This window comes from Syzygium oleosum, unplaced genomic scaffold, assembly GCF_021117445.2.
Source record: "Syzygium oleosum isolate NSW1041296 unplaced genomic scaffold, Sole_v2.1 Sole_v2.32, whole genome shotgun sequence".
NCBI classification, from domain to species: Eukaryota; Viridiplantae; Streptophyta; class Magnoliopsida; order Myrtales; family Myrtaceae; genus Syzygium; species Syzygium oleosum.
In genome coordinates this window covers 2,603,772-2,620,241 of record NW_026607516.1, presented here as the reverse complement: position 1 = coordinate 2,620,241, position 16,470 = coordinate 2,603,772, and the positions used below count along the sequence as shown (strand labels likewise).

Here is a 16,470-nt window from a genome sequence, read left to right as displayed (position 1 = left end):
CTTAGTTCTTCGTCTAACTTGTTTGCCGTGGCTGTTGGAATCAAGCAAAAGGATCTTGTGAATAAAATGGTTACAAAGGTGAGGAGACTTTTCTGGCTGTTGCTTAGCCTATTTTTCTCGAGCTTTTTTCCAGGCTAACTGTGTCAATTTTCACTTTGCAGTTTCTGTCAAATGATTTTGTGGTGATGCTTTTCCACTATGATGGTGTTGTTGATGAGTGGAAGGACTTAGAATGGAGTGATCGCGTCATACATGTATCTGCATTTAACCAAACTAAATGGCAACTGGTCTTTTCCTTCCAACCCAGGTAATAATCATTCACAGTCTCCTAATGGATCTTCAATCTCCTAAGCAACAATTTCCTTACCGTCTTCTAATGAAGAAGAAGCAAATGACGCATTCTAAATGTTTTTTTCCTGTCATTTGACTTTGAAAGCATGATTTTTATTTTTATGAACTGAGATGTCTATTCAAACAACTAATTGAGAGAGGATGTAGAATAAAGTGCTATTTCATATTGGGTTGAGATGTAGGTATCACTTATCGCAATGTCACACTATATTCATTGATATGTTGGTTGATAGAACTTCCTAGCTTATGTGATAGATAAGTTTATTGCTTATCATATAAATGTATGCGTATTAGTATGGTGATACTATTCATCTTCCCATGTCCTCATGCCATTTCTGCTCTAAATCATAGGCAAGAGGATGCATATGACTAAGTGGATGAGTGTTATAAGAAGACCAAGTTCGTAGCTGCATATCAGAACATGATTCAACCCATACGAGGAGAGAAATTTTGGAAAAAGACTAATAAGGAGGCCCCTGAATCACTTCCAGCGAGGGCGAAGCCTGGTAGACGCAAACATAAAAGAATAAGAGAGGAAGGTGAGGTCGCAAGTGGTATTAGGATGTCGAGGGTAGGAATGAAGATGACATGTCGAAGTTGCAAGAAGACGGGACACAATAGTTTAACATGCCCCACTAAGAAGGCTGGGTTAGCGGCATCACAAACACCATTGTCTAGGCAAAAACTTCCGGTAAGTACTTCCATTTTGTTAGATTTACTTTTTTACTAACAACGATTTTTAAATTAATGAAATCTTATAATATTAGGTTAAGAGTAAAAGTGCTAGAGAGGACAAGAGACAAAGAATTGATACACAAGCACATGTTGAATCAACATCACAAGAAGCTGAAGTTGAAGTTCCAGTTAAAGTAGCAAGGCCATCAAGAAAGAAAAAAAATATTGAAAGGACGCAACTCTGACCTATAAGAATGATAGCCATCTGTGAGGGTTGGGTTTAGGGAAGTGATGTGGCTGTATTTTTTTGTTGATGATGGGTTCAGGGAAGTGATGTGGTTGTTTTTGTTCTTTTGTTGCTGATGGATTCAGTGAATGAGATGTTGACTATTCCATTATGCAATGATCGTGGGAAAGATAGTCTAGTTACGGCTTATTTATTATGATAACTTGGGATTTCATGTTCTTCAATCAAATTCTTGGTTGATTGTTTCAAAGAAGATTGTCTGGTTATGACTATTTTTGGAAAGATAGTCTGATTTGTTCAAGCGAAAGATCCTACTCGATCCACTCTGCCCTCTATTTTAGCAATTCCCATAAACTACATAGCACCTCCTCTGTTTCTGCCCTCTGGTTAGGGTGAGGTCTCTTGTGGTGAGCTTGTCAATATGAGTGAACTGATTGACTTTGTTGTTTTCATTTGGCTTGGTTGTTTCTGCATTACAGTAGAATGGCCAACTAGATTCTCTTTTTCATAAGTCATTATGTAATTTGTTAATATTGGATGGAATTGTCGCAACATGGAGATTAGATATACTTATTGCTCTTTAAGTAGTGTAATTGTCTGCAAGATGGATGCCATTTTATGTTATTTCACAACTCTCTTCACTTGTTAGTAAGATTGGGAGAGAATGGAAAACAAAACTCAGGATTTAGCGAGAGAACTTGTAATATTTGGAAAAAAAGTCTCAACAAGCCAACAAGTCAACAAAAACTACAGTGGACATCTTCTAATTTTTAAAGGGGCCGAGAGTTGTCGAGAAACAAAAGAAAAGAGAACAAAAGAGAGGAAAGGAAAGAGAAAGAAGAAAAAGAGAAGAGGGTTTTGTGCCGCGGGGGTCTCGCCAAGCCGATTTGACTTTGATTAGCAATGTCCAGTAAGTATTCACACCCCGCGTTTGTTCAATTGGAATATTTTTCCGAGTTAGGGCTCATATTTCGGAATTATATGTTATTTGAGCGGCGAAGTTCGATTTTTGAGTTGTTGAGCTGCGTATATATGTAGAATTGGTAGTTTAGGGTGTTGCGGGACCGTGGGATTTTACGGAACCCGATTAGGATTTACGGTTTGCCGGATATGAATTTTTGAAGTTGAGCGCTTGCAGTGAACAGTGCGCGACCAGCGGCTTTTAGGCCGATTTTTGTCGGCTTTCGGCTTGATTTTGGGACGGCCAAATTAGGGTTATTGTAGTGCTCCGAATGAGCTTTCTTTTAACTATAAGCTTGCTTGGAACGGAGTTTAGTGGAGAAAGTTATGGCGCAATCAAGTTTCGTGCTCAAGCTCCGCGTTGTGGACAGTTTGGCTAGTCTTTGTGCCCATTTATGTGTTATTCGAGCGGTGAAATCCGATTTTTGAGTCGTTGAGCTGCGTATATATATATAGAATTGGTAGTTTAGGATGTTGCGGGACTGTGAGATTTTACGGAACCGATTAGGACTTACGGTTTGCCGGATATGAATTTTTGAAGTTGAGCGCGCGTAGTGAACAGTGCGCGACCAGCGGCTTTTAGGCCAATTTTCATCGGCTTTCGGCTCGATTTTGGGACGGCCAAGTTAGGGTTCTTGTAGTGCTCTGAATGAGCTTTCTTTTAACTATAAGCTCGCTTGGAATGGAGTTTAGTGGAGAAAGTTATGGCGCAACCAAATTTTGCGCTCAAGCTCCGCGTTGCAGACAGTTTGGCTAGTCTTGTGCCCATTTCTTTTCTTCCTCCTTTAATTTATGTATATCCATGTACTTATGTGGAGATGTGAAAGGCATATTGACACAAAAAAAACTTGCAATATTGCACGAAAGAACTGCTAAAAGCTCCAAATCCGTGCAAGGAACATTGAAATTAAGATTGCAGAGATATACAAAAAGAAGAAACTAATATTCAGACCTCAAATGTGGAATTCATTTACTGAAAATGATGCTCTAACTTGTGGAAACAGACCTTATCCTGAACAGGATGCTAAATTTTTCATCCAGCTAGTCATTTTGTTAAGTCCCAATGAAGAAATTCCCATCTTCCACTCCAGAAGCAGACCTTAATTCAAAACATAATCGTTTTTCGAGTCAATTTTCTTGATAGACAAGATCAACACACGGTGCTTGCCTGTTTTAAGCAACATAACGCTTTTTATCTGAAGTATGCCGAACAATATCAGCTTTGCTTATTCTGACGCAAGATAAACCCCTACATGGTCATAGAACACCACGAATTATGATCATTTTCAACTCTGGTCACGACAAATGTAACTGCTATAGGTAATGCACCCTTCTACGACATATGGGTGTACCAGCTTCCAATGCTGCCACTCTCTTTTTCAGAAGAGAATCTTCATTCATACAAATTGATAATGCACATAGATGGATCCAACGAAGTGAGTACGGATGTATCAGAGAAAAACAGTCACACCCAAGTGCAACACTAAAAGAATGAAATCCACGGTAATAATTGGAAAGACAAGGATCTAAATAAAACTTTGAAAATCATCAGACTCCGTCTTTCTACCGAATGAAACAGTAAGTTCCAAAACAAACAGAAACAAGTAGGCAAAAATAATCTAACATAGTTACTAAAGACACAAGGAACACCAAAATTTGTGTACTCTTCAGTGTTCTTCATCATGGTTCTCACTCCTTTGCCTTGTTCGGTACCCTGAAAGCCCAATAAAATTCTATAAGATAAATCCAACTATGGATAAAGAGAAATCTGCCCATTTTGTTGCATATACTAACTCAGTGCCAGTCTTTGTGTAGCCGGTGGTCTTCTTCTTGCGGCTTCTCACTAGGTCCCCTGTTCAATTTAGACAAGGGAATCAATTTAGAATCCACCTATGATACATAAATACATTTTCAGTCAAGTATAGTAGAGCTTGTAATTTTGCTAGCTTGAATCAAAACCAATCATCTTCAATAAATGCATGGGTTCATGCATTCTGGACCCAAATACTAAATTGTGAGACGACGCCATACAAACTTGTTCCTTCAGATCATTCTTGAAACTTCACACTAACACTTCACACCAGTTGACAGGTTCAAATCACTCTTGATCTGCACATCACTGAACAAATATTATAGGTGAATGAGCCTCCGATTACTAAATGGTAAGTCAAAATACCAATGATTTCATTATAAGTAGCAGCCCAAAACAAATGGTAAGTCGAAATACCTTCGATCATGAATGAGCCTCCGATCACTGAAGCTGCATATTGGATATTTTCCGAACGCTAAAGAAGACAATGACCTTATATATCAAGAACAACTTTGCCCATTTTATGAACTGGCTAAAACTTTAGAAGAACGGTAAAGGATAAGACAAAAAAAGAAGATTACGTGTGCAATCCACAAGCTTCGAATTCCATTAACAATTGTAGCACCAGACCCAAGACAAAAAAATGCCAACAACAGATATCAGAGCCCAAACAAATCTTTCTTTGGAATACCCATAACTGCAGAAAATGAGAGAACATAGTGAATACTCTGAAGAAGAATGAATCTCTGCATATGGGTGAAGCTCTAAGCAAGTTTGATAAGATCATAACTTACATAGAACTAAATCTTTACTACTCTAACAATCCTTTTCTAATGTCTATTGAAACTATGCCCTAGTTAATCACTACATCACGTCAAATGAATATCGAACTTGGTTCCTACTGGATTTATAGCCCAACTAACAAAATTGGAAATATAAAAACATTTCTTCCAAGTAACAACCAAGGAAATACAAAGGAAAATCTTTTCATATAAAAGGCACAGATGCAAATCCCAAGTCACAGTGAACTCATACTACAATAGTTACCTTATCAGAGAAGGACGCAAAAAATATTTTATTTGGTGAAGAGACTTATTACGAGGGTTCCTCCCGACTATTTGTGTTGCGACCGTGCATTGTCTATGCTTTCAAAGGGGGCTTCGGATTCATTCATCCTAGGATGCTGACAAGAGTTTGATGACCCCAATAACAAATATATTTACATTTTACTAAACAATATGCCTAGATCAATATGTTTCAAGTAATCCCACATCAACAAAAGGCAAGTTGTACCTGGCTCAAAATGGTTCCGTGGGATTGATTATGGTACTCCAACATCTATCCAGAAAAAACCATTAACAACAAATATTACAATAGTAATAAAAAGTTCAAATAACAGTAGAATCTAAAATGATTTCATAATAAGCACCTGACTAGTGAATGGGGAAAATCCACTCCTCGGCGGCATGATGTATGGTGATTGCATCTACATTAGATAAATTACCTCATTAGCATAAAGAGGCACCATAACTTGAAGAACATACAAACAAACTAATTGATCACCAAACTATTAAATACCCGACTAGGGACTGGGCAAAATCCACTCATAATCCCGGACGGCATGATGAATGGTGGCTGCTGCATCCATATAAAAAAATGACCAATTAGTAAAACATAAATACAAATTGAGGACAAAGAGCAATATACCTGATTATGAAAATTTAGATTTACAGTAGGACCACCAATGTTGCTAGGATAAACGGCACTTCGAAACTGATTTGAATTACTCGAATAATCTAGGAACTGAGTTTCATTATGCGTCGCTTGGACAACCAACTCTACATTACAAAGTAATAGATACATTAATTGGTATCATGTAACATAAGCGAAAAATTTAACTAATTATAATAACTAGAATAATATGTCACTCACCTTGACTTTCTATTTGCGTTGGGGGAGTTCCTTTCTTAGATGTTTTCTTCTTTTTCTCACTGGAGCTTTTAAGCCTTCCGTAACTTAGTCCCTTTCGTTTCCTTCGAATGGGGTCCGCTACCGAAATATCGCACAAAGAAGCCTCATTATACTCATCATCACCAGCATCATCAGTCACAACCATACTTGATTTGTATGATGAAATTTCAGCCTTTGCTTTAACCATGTGCTTCCTCAATATTCTCATAGTATGTACATCTTCAGCTCCCAAACTCATCAGTTCAATGGATTCATGCATTAACGTGGAAAATCGATTAAATTTAGATGGACCCGGTGACATTTGATGGGATTCATCATTGACAATCCCTTCTTTGGCATCCTTAGTCCATCTTTTCAAAATATAGGAAGAAGGAATTACCGTAACCATCGACATGTTCACATTCAACACGCGTAAGGCATGGCGACACAACCACCCTTTTGATTCAAATAATTTGCATTCACAAGAAACTGATAAGTCTGCAGGGTCAAATCTAACAACATATTCACCTTGAATCCCAATCCCCATACACTTGAGAGTATATAAAGAAACCGATCCATCAGATGTAGTACTTGAAATATGTTCAGAGAGACTTTGCACAAATTCTTCATTAAACTTTAGAAAAATGGTACGGGTATATACCGAAGCAGCATGTGACAAGATCCCATTATTTTTAACCTGCGATTTGGCTGTCCCACGAGAACTATAATCATCTTGACTTTCAACTTCTCTCATATGTTTCAATTGTTCTTCATAATGGTGGACAAATTCTACAAGAGACAATGTCTTCGTCGACATATGTTGGAAGACATTATTGGTGCTCTCACTCCTTTGACTTGACCTTATACCACATGTAAAAGAGTCACGACCAAAAGCTGAACTCCATTTATGTCTAAGGTCATATAATCTCCGAAGCCAATTGTTATTTTTAGTACCCCACACCTCTTCCATTTCCCTCCATGTAGCTTCAAATTCGTCCTCTGATTTGCATCTATACATAAGCACTAAGAAATATTTATCCTTAAAACCTGGCTTATGGTAAAGATGTGGAATGTTTTGATTGGCATTTTTCCCGATGTGCCAAGTGCATAAACGATGCTGTGTATTTGGAAACACCATTCTAATGGCTTTTGCCATGGCTTGGTCTTGATCAGTGAATATGGTTTTCGGAGCCTTATTTCCCATAGACTTCAAAAACACATCAAATAACCAAATAAATGATTCTGCAGTCTCGTCCAGCAAAAATGCACAACCAAACAGAGTATTCTTCCAATGGTGATTAACCCCAACAAAAGGTGCACATATCATGTTATATTTGTTGGTACGGTATGTGGTATCAAACACTAGCACATCACCAAAACAGTCATAATCAAATTTGGACAAGCTATCTCTCCAAAATAAATTGGTCAATCTACCATCTTGATCTACTTGAACAGCATAGAAAAACATTGGGTTTTGCATTTGCATGCAATGAAAATGGTTCAAAAGACTTTGACAATCTCCGCCACTTATAACCTTGGATTTTTCCGTTTGCAAAAAATTTTGACAATCACGCAGGATGAAACCTAAGTTTTTGCTTCCTCCAGCTTCGTTTGCTAAAAATTTATATGCCGAAGTCCCCCCAATGCCTGCTTTAATCATATCAACCAAAACACCCTTGCACGTGTCAGATATCATTCTTCCACATCTAATCAAATGCTTTTGATCTTCCCGTACAAATGCATGATTATGCTCAGAAACATAGTCCATGACTTCATAGACACCCTTATCAACCTTAAATTTGATATGAGCAAGACACCCACATCTAACTTCAAATCTCTCATATTTCTTTTCTTGATCAGATGACCCAACCGAATGCCCCTCACAATTACACAAAAAAGTTCGCCGGGTTATTTCACCCTTTCTATTTTTAACCGCATTACCTTTTCTCACTCCAAATCCTTTGCTGATTGCATAAGCCACATACTTATGATATGCTTCAAGTTCATTTGAGAAAACCATCCCTACTACAAACTCAAAATCTTTGTCCATATCACGCATCACATGTGCAAGATGGGAAGTTTCATGCTGCAATCAAATGAACAAAAAATAATTCAAGAAAAATAGCATCTCATCCTTTACTTAAGAAAGCAAATTATGTTTTATGAGTAAAGAATTACCTCTAAGTCAGCCATTTGATATCTTTACAAGTGCAAAATAACTGAGGTGATGAGAGACTATGAAGTTCCCTCCTAATGAAATAAAAAACAAACATTTTTAGAACATAATCACTCACACAAACATTTTTAGAGCACAATCAAACACAATCAGCAAAATATACAAGCATGGGATTTATTTAGGGACCCAATGTAATTACTAAACTCCACATCGTCATCAATAACGAACGGAAAATCGAAATTAACGATATTGGGGTTTAATCTCTTACTTACTGCCAAACAGGAAAAATCATCTCAATGGGGTATCATGGACTTATGTCTTTCCCTCATTGGAGCCACACCTACTTTTTCTTAGATAGTTTTATGTCTAGAAAAAAAAGATTCAAGGAAAGTTCATATCTTATGCATTAATCCATTGTGTCTAAATGAAGTATCCGGACAAGCTATTAAAAAACCAATAAATTTGGCAAATTGATCACCATGTGTACCATAGAATGTCTACATTCTATACATAATTTTCAGGATCAGCTATACTTTTATAGTCACCGTTGTCATTCCAAAATCCCTAACATTAACATATCACGTTGCATATTGGCTTTAACCACACTAACCACGGCAGAAGTGCTCCACAACCAATAAAAACAATCAACTATTGATTCATTAGATTAGATATCCAATGATTTTCAATTAGACAAAGCAGTAAAGCCAGCCACCCAGACAACATAATTTACAAGTTAACATCTAACAAATTCATTCTAGCTACTATTTCTAAGCTTTGAGTTTCACTAAGATGCGACTCTACTGGTACATCGGTACATCCACTCAAGACTGTCTATTGTTTGCAAATAAGCCCAACAAATAAACATAGTAGCCCAAATAGGTTGCAGTACATTGCTTGCAAATACATCCTATATTATGGATTTCTCACAAGAGAAATGATCAGGATATTGAACTTTGGCAATAAAAGGAAGAGTTAAAAAATTGCCTGTTTCTCCCGCGACAAATGAGCACGTTCAACAGCAAGCATTTCTTCCCACCTCAAAACCTAGTGTTACAGAGATATCACACGAAGGAATTATTAAGTTTTTAGTGCAAATATTAGTGGTACTAAATGTTGGAGTTTGTGCTATTGTCCACAAACTTCCGGTGATATCTTAATGCTAATTAAAGAAACGATAAAAGTACTCACATATTGTGCATAGTGAATCGCATCATCAGACGTCAAGCAATATTTCAATGCATGCAGGAGATCCTGGATTATCATGTATGAAACATTTCAGGGACAATGAAAGTAAAATCAAAGGAAGTAGATGGGCAAACTTACATGTAGGAAATTTGTGATGTAAGCTATACACCCAAATTTACATATATAAGAAAAACGAAAGGCATAGTTCAAGTGTATCCTATCCACATTTACATTGATTCAATGGATACACTTGTCTTATCAAATTGAGTGAAAACTCAAAGATTCTCATTTTTGCTTGTTAATTGCAAAAGGCATAATCACCCTGTAAGTACCAGCTACCTCAACAAATATCTGAAAAAGTTGAAGAAATGCGTTACTAAAATGTCTAGCTAAATCATCATCTACTTAAGTTGATCTTCCAGGACCATTGCCATTTATATTTGAATCAACTAGAATTTAACTTAAAAGAGCTCCTAAATTGCCTTGAGCAAGGTAAGGCCAATAGCACATGAGTTCCATTTTTTCCTCCTATGGATTTTCCATGATGATGTTCCTCCATCTTAACTCAGATATCAGATAGTAGATAAAAGCATCCATGTACGCAATCTCTGTTTTGGCTTTCTCGATGTCCTCCTCATCAAGTAATAGAAATCCAAATGGATCATTGCCTACTTCAACTTCCGTGGATGCAAGATAAAGGAACATAAGCTGTTAGAGGCATAGTGGCTCTAACTAGATAGTGCTTTATCCGATCTAGTTTCCTTGACAGTTTACAGATGGAGGACAATAATTCTTGAAGCGCAAACAACATGGAGGGCCCTGATTTTCAGTGTTACAAAAAGTACAGATAAATTTACATGACCTTGTGCTTGTTCTTATTGATCCTCGGCCGCTCATTGATCACGAAACCAAACTGCAAGGGGGAACTCAAGATAAAAAAATATAAAAAAAGCCAGTTATTTAAACATAATTAGATCCACACTTGAATTGACTACAATTAACAAAAATGTCGGACGTGAACATAATCAGTTTGCAGAAAATAGACTAATTGATGCACTTAACTAATAGAGCTCAATAATCTCAAAGCAATGCAACTGAAAAGATCCCTTTTATATTTTTGCAGATGAAATCCAATGAAGAGACAACCTATGATGCTTGCATCTATTCTCTCCCGCACAAGAACAAAAATGGTTGTCTGTGGCATTATCCACAGATTGCACTCAAGAAAAATGCCTGATGTTCTTTCAACCAAAATCAATAGAGAGCGTAAGAATGAGCACAGGCCACATCTTTCATTTACCACACAGTCATAACAAGCACAAGCATTATCACCCATTCACCAAACGAACCTCAAGCTGACTATTTGACAAATTAAGCACGACCAATCCGACAATCTGCCCGAACGCCAAAAAAACATAATAATAGGGAACCTGTTGGTGGCGCGGTTCGTTATAGAGAGCCGAACAAAGCCGTTTCTCGGGACAAAGAGAGAGGGGCAGAGGACGAATCGCCAATGGGGGGCTTCGGAGGCGACGGCGTAGGCGGAGGCGGCCGCGTGGTCGAGATCTGAGCCACCAATCTTCACGTTAGGGCAAAAACGATGGGAATTTCAAGTCATACAAAACCCTAACCTGAGAATGGGGCTTCGGGAGGTAACGCAGAGGGCGAGTCGGAGCCCGAGATCTCCAAAGGGGCTGCGGGAGGCGACGGCAGAGGCGCGGTTCGTCACAGAGAGCAGAGCGGAGCCATTTCTCGGGATAGAGAGAGTGGCAGAGGACGAATCGCCAATGGAGGGCTTCGGAGGAGACGGCGACGGCGTAGGCGGAGGCGGCCGCGTGGTCAGGATCTGAGCCACCGATGGGCTCCGGGAGGCGACGACGGAGGAAACCGGCGGAGGCAGAGGCGCGGTCCACAAAAAGAGCCGCGCTTCGCGGAGGAAAGAGAGAGAGAGCAAATGGGTTTTCTAGAAGGGGACGGCGGAGGCAACCGGTGTAGGCGCGGCGGGTTCACGACCAAAGGATGCGAAGTCGGGGAGGAAGGAAGAGGAAGTCGGGGAGGAAGAAAGAGGAAGTCGCGAGCGGGAGGAATTTTGAGCGGGAGGAGCAAAGGAGAGAGAAACCAGGAGGTGAAAAGTGAATATTTGAGCACTAACGGAGGAGAGTTAACGGAGAATGGGAGAGAGAAGGGAAAGCGGCTGATTCTTTAGTAAATCTGATCTGTGGGCCCTTCTTGCCACGTGTCTTCCGCTCAATGGTGTTATGTATTGCTGACGTGGTGTATTTCACTCACGCAATATTTTCTCCTCTCTCTCACACGCTCTGCTCCACACAGAACATCTCTGTGTCTCTATCCATCAGTCAATTGAGGAACCTCGTGCGATTGATGTACTTATCTTTCCCAATGGAGAGAGAGAGTGAAGAAGCTATGTACGTAACAGGGATAACACCTTCGTTGAAATTGATTGACGTGATCTCGTGCGTCTAATGTAATCCAATCAAAGAAATTGGCCTCATCTTCTTGGCTTTCTTCTGCGAAACCCTCGAGTCGGAAGGAGACAAAAAGGTCAGGAGACTTAATACCTTTGGGATTGAAAGAAATCTACTTTTATGATTAAAATATTAACATTAGAGATACTTTAATTTTAAATGATTATGAAAAATGATAACCGTAATCCACACATGGATATCTATATCATAAAGGTTTTACATACTTTGTTTGGCTGCAAAATCTTAGAAAAATGATATTTAAAGGATGATTCAAAGCAAACAAAATTAGTTTCGCGATATCACGTCACAGTATAAACAGTATACACAATGATTTTCATCCTTTTTAAAGTTATTTTCTCCCCAAATCACCATCTCGTAGTAGACTCCCCAGCACTTTTCTACTACTTACTGCGATGTCTGGAGAGGAAGGTTCTATTCCATGAGTTCTATTAGTCCAGCGCCCGTGTGGGATGCGTGTGGGATTTTTTATTGTTAATGCAAAGAAGCATCATATCGTGGCAATGGAGCTTTCTCTCTCCTTGAAGCCCAAGTTTGAAGTTTCTATCTTGACTTGTGTGGACGAGACTGTGAACTATAGTTCTTTATTTGCCTTAGAAGAGGGAAAAGCCAGGAACCCGTGCATTGAACTTGAGGCTCGATTTCTTCCCCTTTCCCATTGACCCGACCATACGAACGAGGTAGGAAAATGACAGAGAACCTCTTCCTGTACAGCCCTCGCGTTGCCTCTTAGCAATGAGTTGCACATGATGGATTGACATGATTCAAATTTGTTCATCTGGGTGTTTGTGAAATTCATTTGTCATTGAAAGGACAACGATGGTCGTTCAAGAACACTGCATGCCATTGCAGAATTCCAATTGACAGAAGTTCGATGCCAAACGCATTTAGATCAGGGCGCCTCGGGCTTTTTATTCTGATAACGTTGGCATTGGATGGAAAGATCTGGCCTGTTTCTAGATGACTTGTTCGTGTGAAAACGTGAATCAAACCAATCATGTCAAGGCACTCACATGATTTCCATACAAAAGAACATGTTTGATGCCTTATCCTGCGATAATGATTGTTTTACTCGACACATCCTTCCTTTTAACAGACATAGCCCCGCTGTGAAAGGCGAGGAAGCTTCAAACGACGAAACGATTTACGGCCGGATGCTTCACCTAGGGCCATACTATCATCGGTGCTGCTAATCAAGAAAGATTTATAACATCCATGGAAGATAAATCATGGATCCAAATGGTGAACTGCCTTTCATCCAACTGGAGATTTCTTTTTATTCGATGGTAGTATTAACCTCCTATATTTACTAATACCTATGGCGGCCCTTTTTCATCACCGGTAACTAATCCGTACAGGAATAGTCCTATCACTAGTTATGCTTTCGAGGCAATCCAATTCCATTTACTCTGGAATAAGACCGCCAAAGCAAACCCAAAATATTAAGATTATGTTTATTTCGCGAAAAATATATTTTTTTGAAAACATTTTTCTCTTTTTTTTAGCATTTGGATCGTCTAAAATAATGAGTCAACGTAAAATATTTTCCTAGTTGACAGAAAATATTTTCCTACCAAAGCTTAAATTTAGAAAATTTGATTTTCTCTTTAAAAAATAGAAAATCATTTTTCAAAATGATTGGACACATCCTAGCCATTAGCAGCGGGGCTGGAACCGAACCCTAGCGCTCAAGCTTGGGTCCTGGGTCAGGGAGCAGGGCACCGAGTCCTGGGTCCGGACATAGGGGACCGGGTAGCGGCGGTTAGGTTTGGGGCCCAACCTCGATGGAACTGGGCATAGGCATTGGTACCAGAGTCCCAGTCTCGGCCTCAATTAACCCAGGCCCGGGAGTCATGGTCTCAATTCGAGTCTCTGGGGTTCCATAACTAGGTCCTATCAAGGCCTGGGAGCTATAGACCAGGGCTGGGGTGCCGGGCACAGACACTGAGTTCTCTAGCTTGGTTTCGGTGGATCCAAGACTAGTGCTCGTGCTCATGATCATGCCTGGGTGTCGGGATTTGGGCTTGAGACTCCGTTGCCCGTGCTGGGTTCCTTGGCTACCCTATAAGTCACTAGCGCCCGAATTTTTATATATTTATTTAGGAAAATCAAAAGAGATTTTCCTCACGAAACGACAGAAATATTTTCTATTTTATTTTCATGTTTTAGCCAAATACCAGAAAATATTGTTATTTTCCTCGAAAATGACCTCCCCAAAAATAGTTTCCGTAAATGTCACATTTTTCGCAAAACAAACGGAGACTAAGGCTCCGTTCGTTTGGAGGAAAATATTCTCCTTTTGGAAAATATTTTCCCGGAAGTCATTTTCCTGGAAAATGTTTTCTCGGAATATAATTTTCCGGTGTTCGGCGACCAATATGAAAAAGTTTCGGAAAATATTTTTCGCCGGCGACCGGGCGGCGGCGGCGCGCGGGCGACCAGCGATGGCGCGGCGGCGCGGCCGGCGTCGGCCGACCGGGCGAGCGGCCGGGCGGGCGGCCGGCGACCGGCGGCGGGCGACCGGCGACCGGCGAGCGGCCGGCGGCCAACGGCGGTGACCGGCGATCAACTTCCTCTCCCGCGGAAAACATTTTCCCTCCCATGGGCAATTTTGCCTTTAATTTGGGGGAAAATGATTTCCTCTTTGTGAACAGAGGAAATCATTTTCCTCAAAACAATGAAGGATTTGGGGGTGGGGAAGGAAAATGTTTTCCCACGAAAAACATTTTCCGCCCCCGAACACCGGAAAACGCGGAAAATGTTTTCCGGAAAAATATTTTTCCGCAAACGAACACAACCTAAATAGAGAATGGTTTGGCTAATGGAGTATGAGTATGGAGGCTACATTGATAATCGATAAGTTCAGAAGCAGGTAAGACACCCGATTTATGATTGTTGGACCAAAAATGAAAGCCGATAGATAGATCTAGAAATAATTGTTAGACACGATTTACTAGCTATCACGTAACAATTAAATTCGTCCATTATTTCGTTGGCAACTAACTCTTTAAATGTTATGATTTAATAAATCTGTCATTTTCAATAATATCTAATGTACCATGGAAAGGAATATATCACCAATTGTCACGCCCCGTACCCCACGGCACGCAACATCCCTACCTCGGTCGACAAACTGCAACGTCCCAGAAAACGTCGCCGACCCAACGCCCAACAGAGATCAAGCAAAAGCAGAAGAAATAAATAAACCCTGACAATAATAAAATACGAGCCAAGGATAGCCAAGCAATAAACAACGATCAACGCAGAAAATATGTACATACTTATATTACTATTTTAAAACTCTTTTTACAGCGTTCACTACAACCAAAAAGGAAACACCAACAGCTGGGAATAACCAAACAGCCACTTCTCATTTCTGCTCCGTCTCCACCGGGGTGCATGCTTGACGACCGCTGGATAAAATGCGGTATCCCAAAAAGAGGTGATGTCCTCGGCATCCTACGGCTGGGGTCTGAAAAGTTTCGGTTTACACAACCGTGAGACGAATATCAGCGAGTTCAACCCCTAAACCTAGGTTAGGCTAGCATGCAATCTCCTGATCGAAAACAAATACTTAGAAATCATAACACAACAACAATCAATGATTCTCTGACCCTGCAGGTTAGACAATTCAATATATATATAACAATCACGGCACACACGTGGCACACATTATCACATGTACGCCAATCACATGCTCATGCACCGATTCTCACACTTTCGCATGCCAGTCCATGCATGTTCATGCATGCAAATGTCGTGGACATGTCACGTGCATTTTCCGGCCCACTGGCCCACACTGGCACACTGGCAATCGCCCAATTTATTATTCATTACGACTCGAGTCGACAATATTCACGGCCCGGTGCGTCTAGCCTGCTTCAAAGTGCATGAGGCGCAGCAACCGATCTGGCCCAGTGTCTCTAGCCTGCTTCAAAGTTCATGAGGCGCAACACTGATCTCCTTACGAACCAGAGCCTTCTTCAAAGTGCATGGGGATGGTCGTCTTCCGGACGTACCGGGCATCGTCCTACTTCAAAGTGCATGAGGACGGCATCGAACCGAAGGTCACGACCCGAAGGCCCTTAGGTGATCACACAACCCATTATTATCTGAACCCCGCGTAACACGCATCAGGGTATTTTAGGTGATCACATGCTCATGATAGGCACACAGTCTCACACAATTTCATCACAAGCCTCATTCTCGACATTCATAATGCGTGCCATGAAATGCAACATGAGCATCCACATAACATAGGCACAGGCACACAGTTCAATCAAAGTCATTCCACAGTGCCTAATTCACAAGTCACATGCTTACTTGGCATATTAATACCGTGCGGCCCAATTCTAAATACACAATTCAAGCCATCAATTGGCCAATCACACTCCGCATGATTCAGCCACACAAGCACGCAATATAGCATTTCGCAATTAAACACAATTGACCACCAATCAATCAATAGCCAATCATTCTGGGTAATCCCGGCCATTCAGCTAATAATTCTTGCTGTCCATTATAATCCGGTACGTTCCTCAAAAACATGGACAGCCGCTATTTCCTCAATCCGGGCCCAATAATTATCTATAACAATCCCACTAAATTCCTC

The 16,470-nt window shown here is 40.2% G+C and overlaps 1 protein-coding gene and 1 pseudogene across 6 annotated transcripts; one reads left to right on the top strand and one right to left on the bottom strand.

Annotated features, from left to right (window-relative positions):
• Nucleotides 1-646: 646 nt before the first annotated feature.
• On the top strand, nt 647-1,455 carry LOC130135386 (uncharacterized; annotated as a pseudogene).
• A 2,678-nt stretch (nt 1,456-4,133) lies between these two features.
• Nucleotides 4,134-8,260, bottom strand: LOC130135397 (protein FAR1-RELATED SEQUENCE 5-like). 6 transcript variants are annotated; one of them, XM_056304437.1, is made up of 7 exons: nt 8,172-8,260; nt 5,976-8,079; nt 5,751-5,881; nt 5,622-5,681; nt 5,473-5,529; nt 5,338-5,381; nt 4,134-5,248 (listed from the first exon to the last, which is right to left on the bottom strand). In XM_056304437.1, the coding sequence occupies exons 1-7, from the start codon at nt 8,184-8,186 to the stop codon at nt 5,158-5,160; spliced, it is 2,502 nt and encodes an 833-aa protein (XP_056160412.1). In that variant the 5' UTR covers nt 8,187-8,260; the 3' UTR covers nt 4,134-5,157. The 6 variants fall into 6 exon arrangements, with proteins under 6 accessions (XP_056160412.1, XP_056160407.1, XP_056160408.1 ...); XM_056304432.1 differs by lacking the exon at nt 4,134-5,248 and having other exon boundaries at nt 5,321-5,529; nt 5,622-5,678; XM_056304433.1 differs by lacking the exon at nt 4,134-5,248 and having other exon boundaries at nt 5,321-5,529; nt 5,775-5,881.
• Nucleotides 8,261-16,470: the final 8,210 nt, after the last annotated feature.

What these genes read in the sequence shown, in the direction of transcription:
- LOC130135397 (XM_056304437.1), bottom strand. An exon ending in TTTCCCCATTCACTAGTCAG is followed by an intron (nt 5,382 to 5,472) that starts GTGCTTATTATG and finishes TTTTCTGGATAG; the next exon opens with ATGTTGGAGTACCATAATCA. An exon ending in CACGGAACCATTTTGAGCCA is followed by an intron (nt 5,249 to 5,337) that starts GGTACAACTTGC and finishes ATATTTGTTATT; the next exon opens with GGGGTCATCAAACTCTTGTC.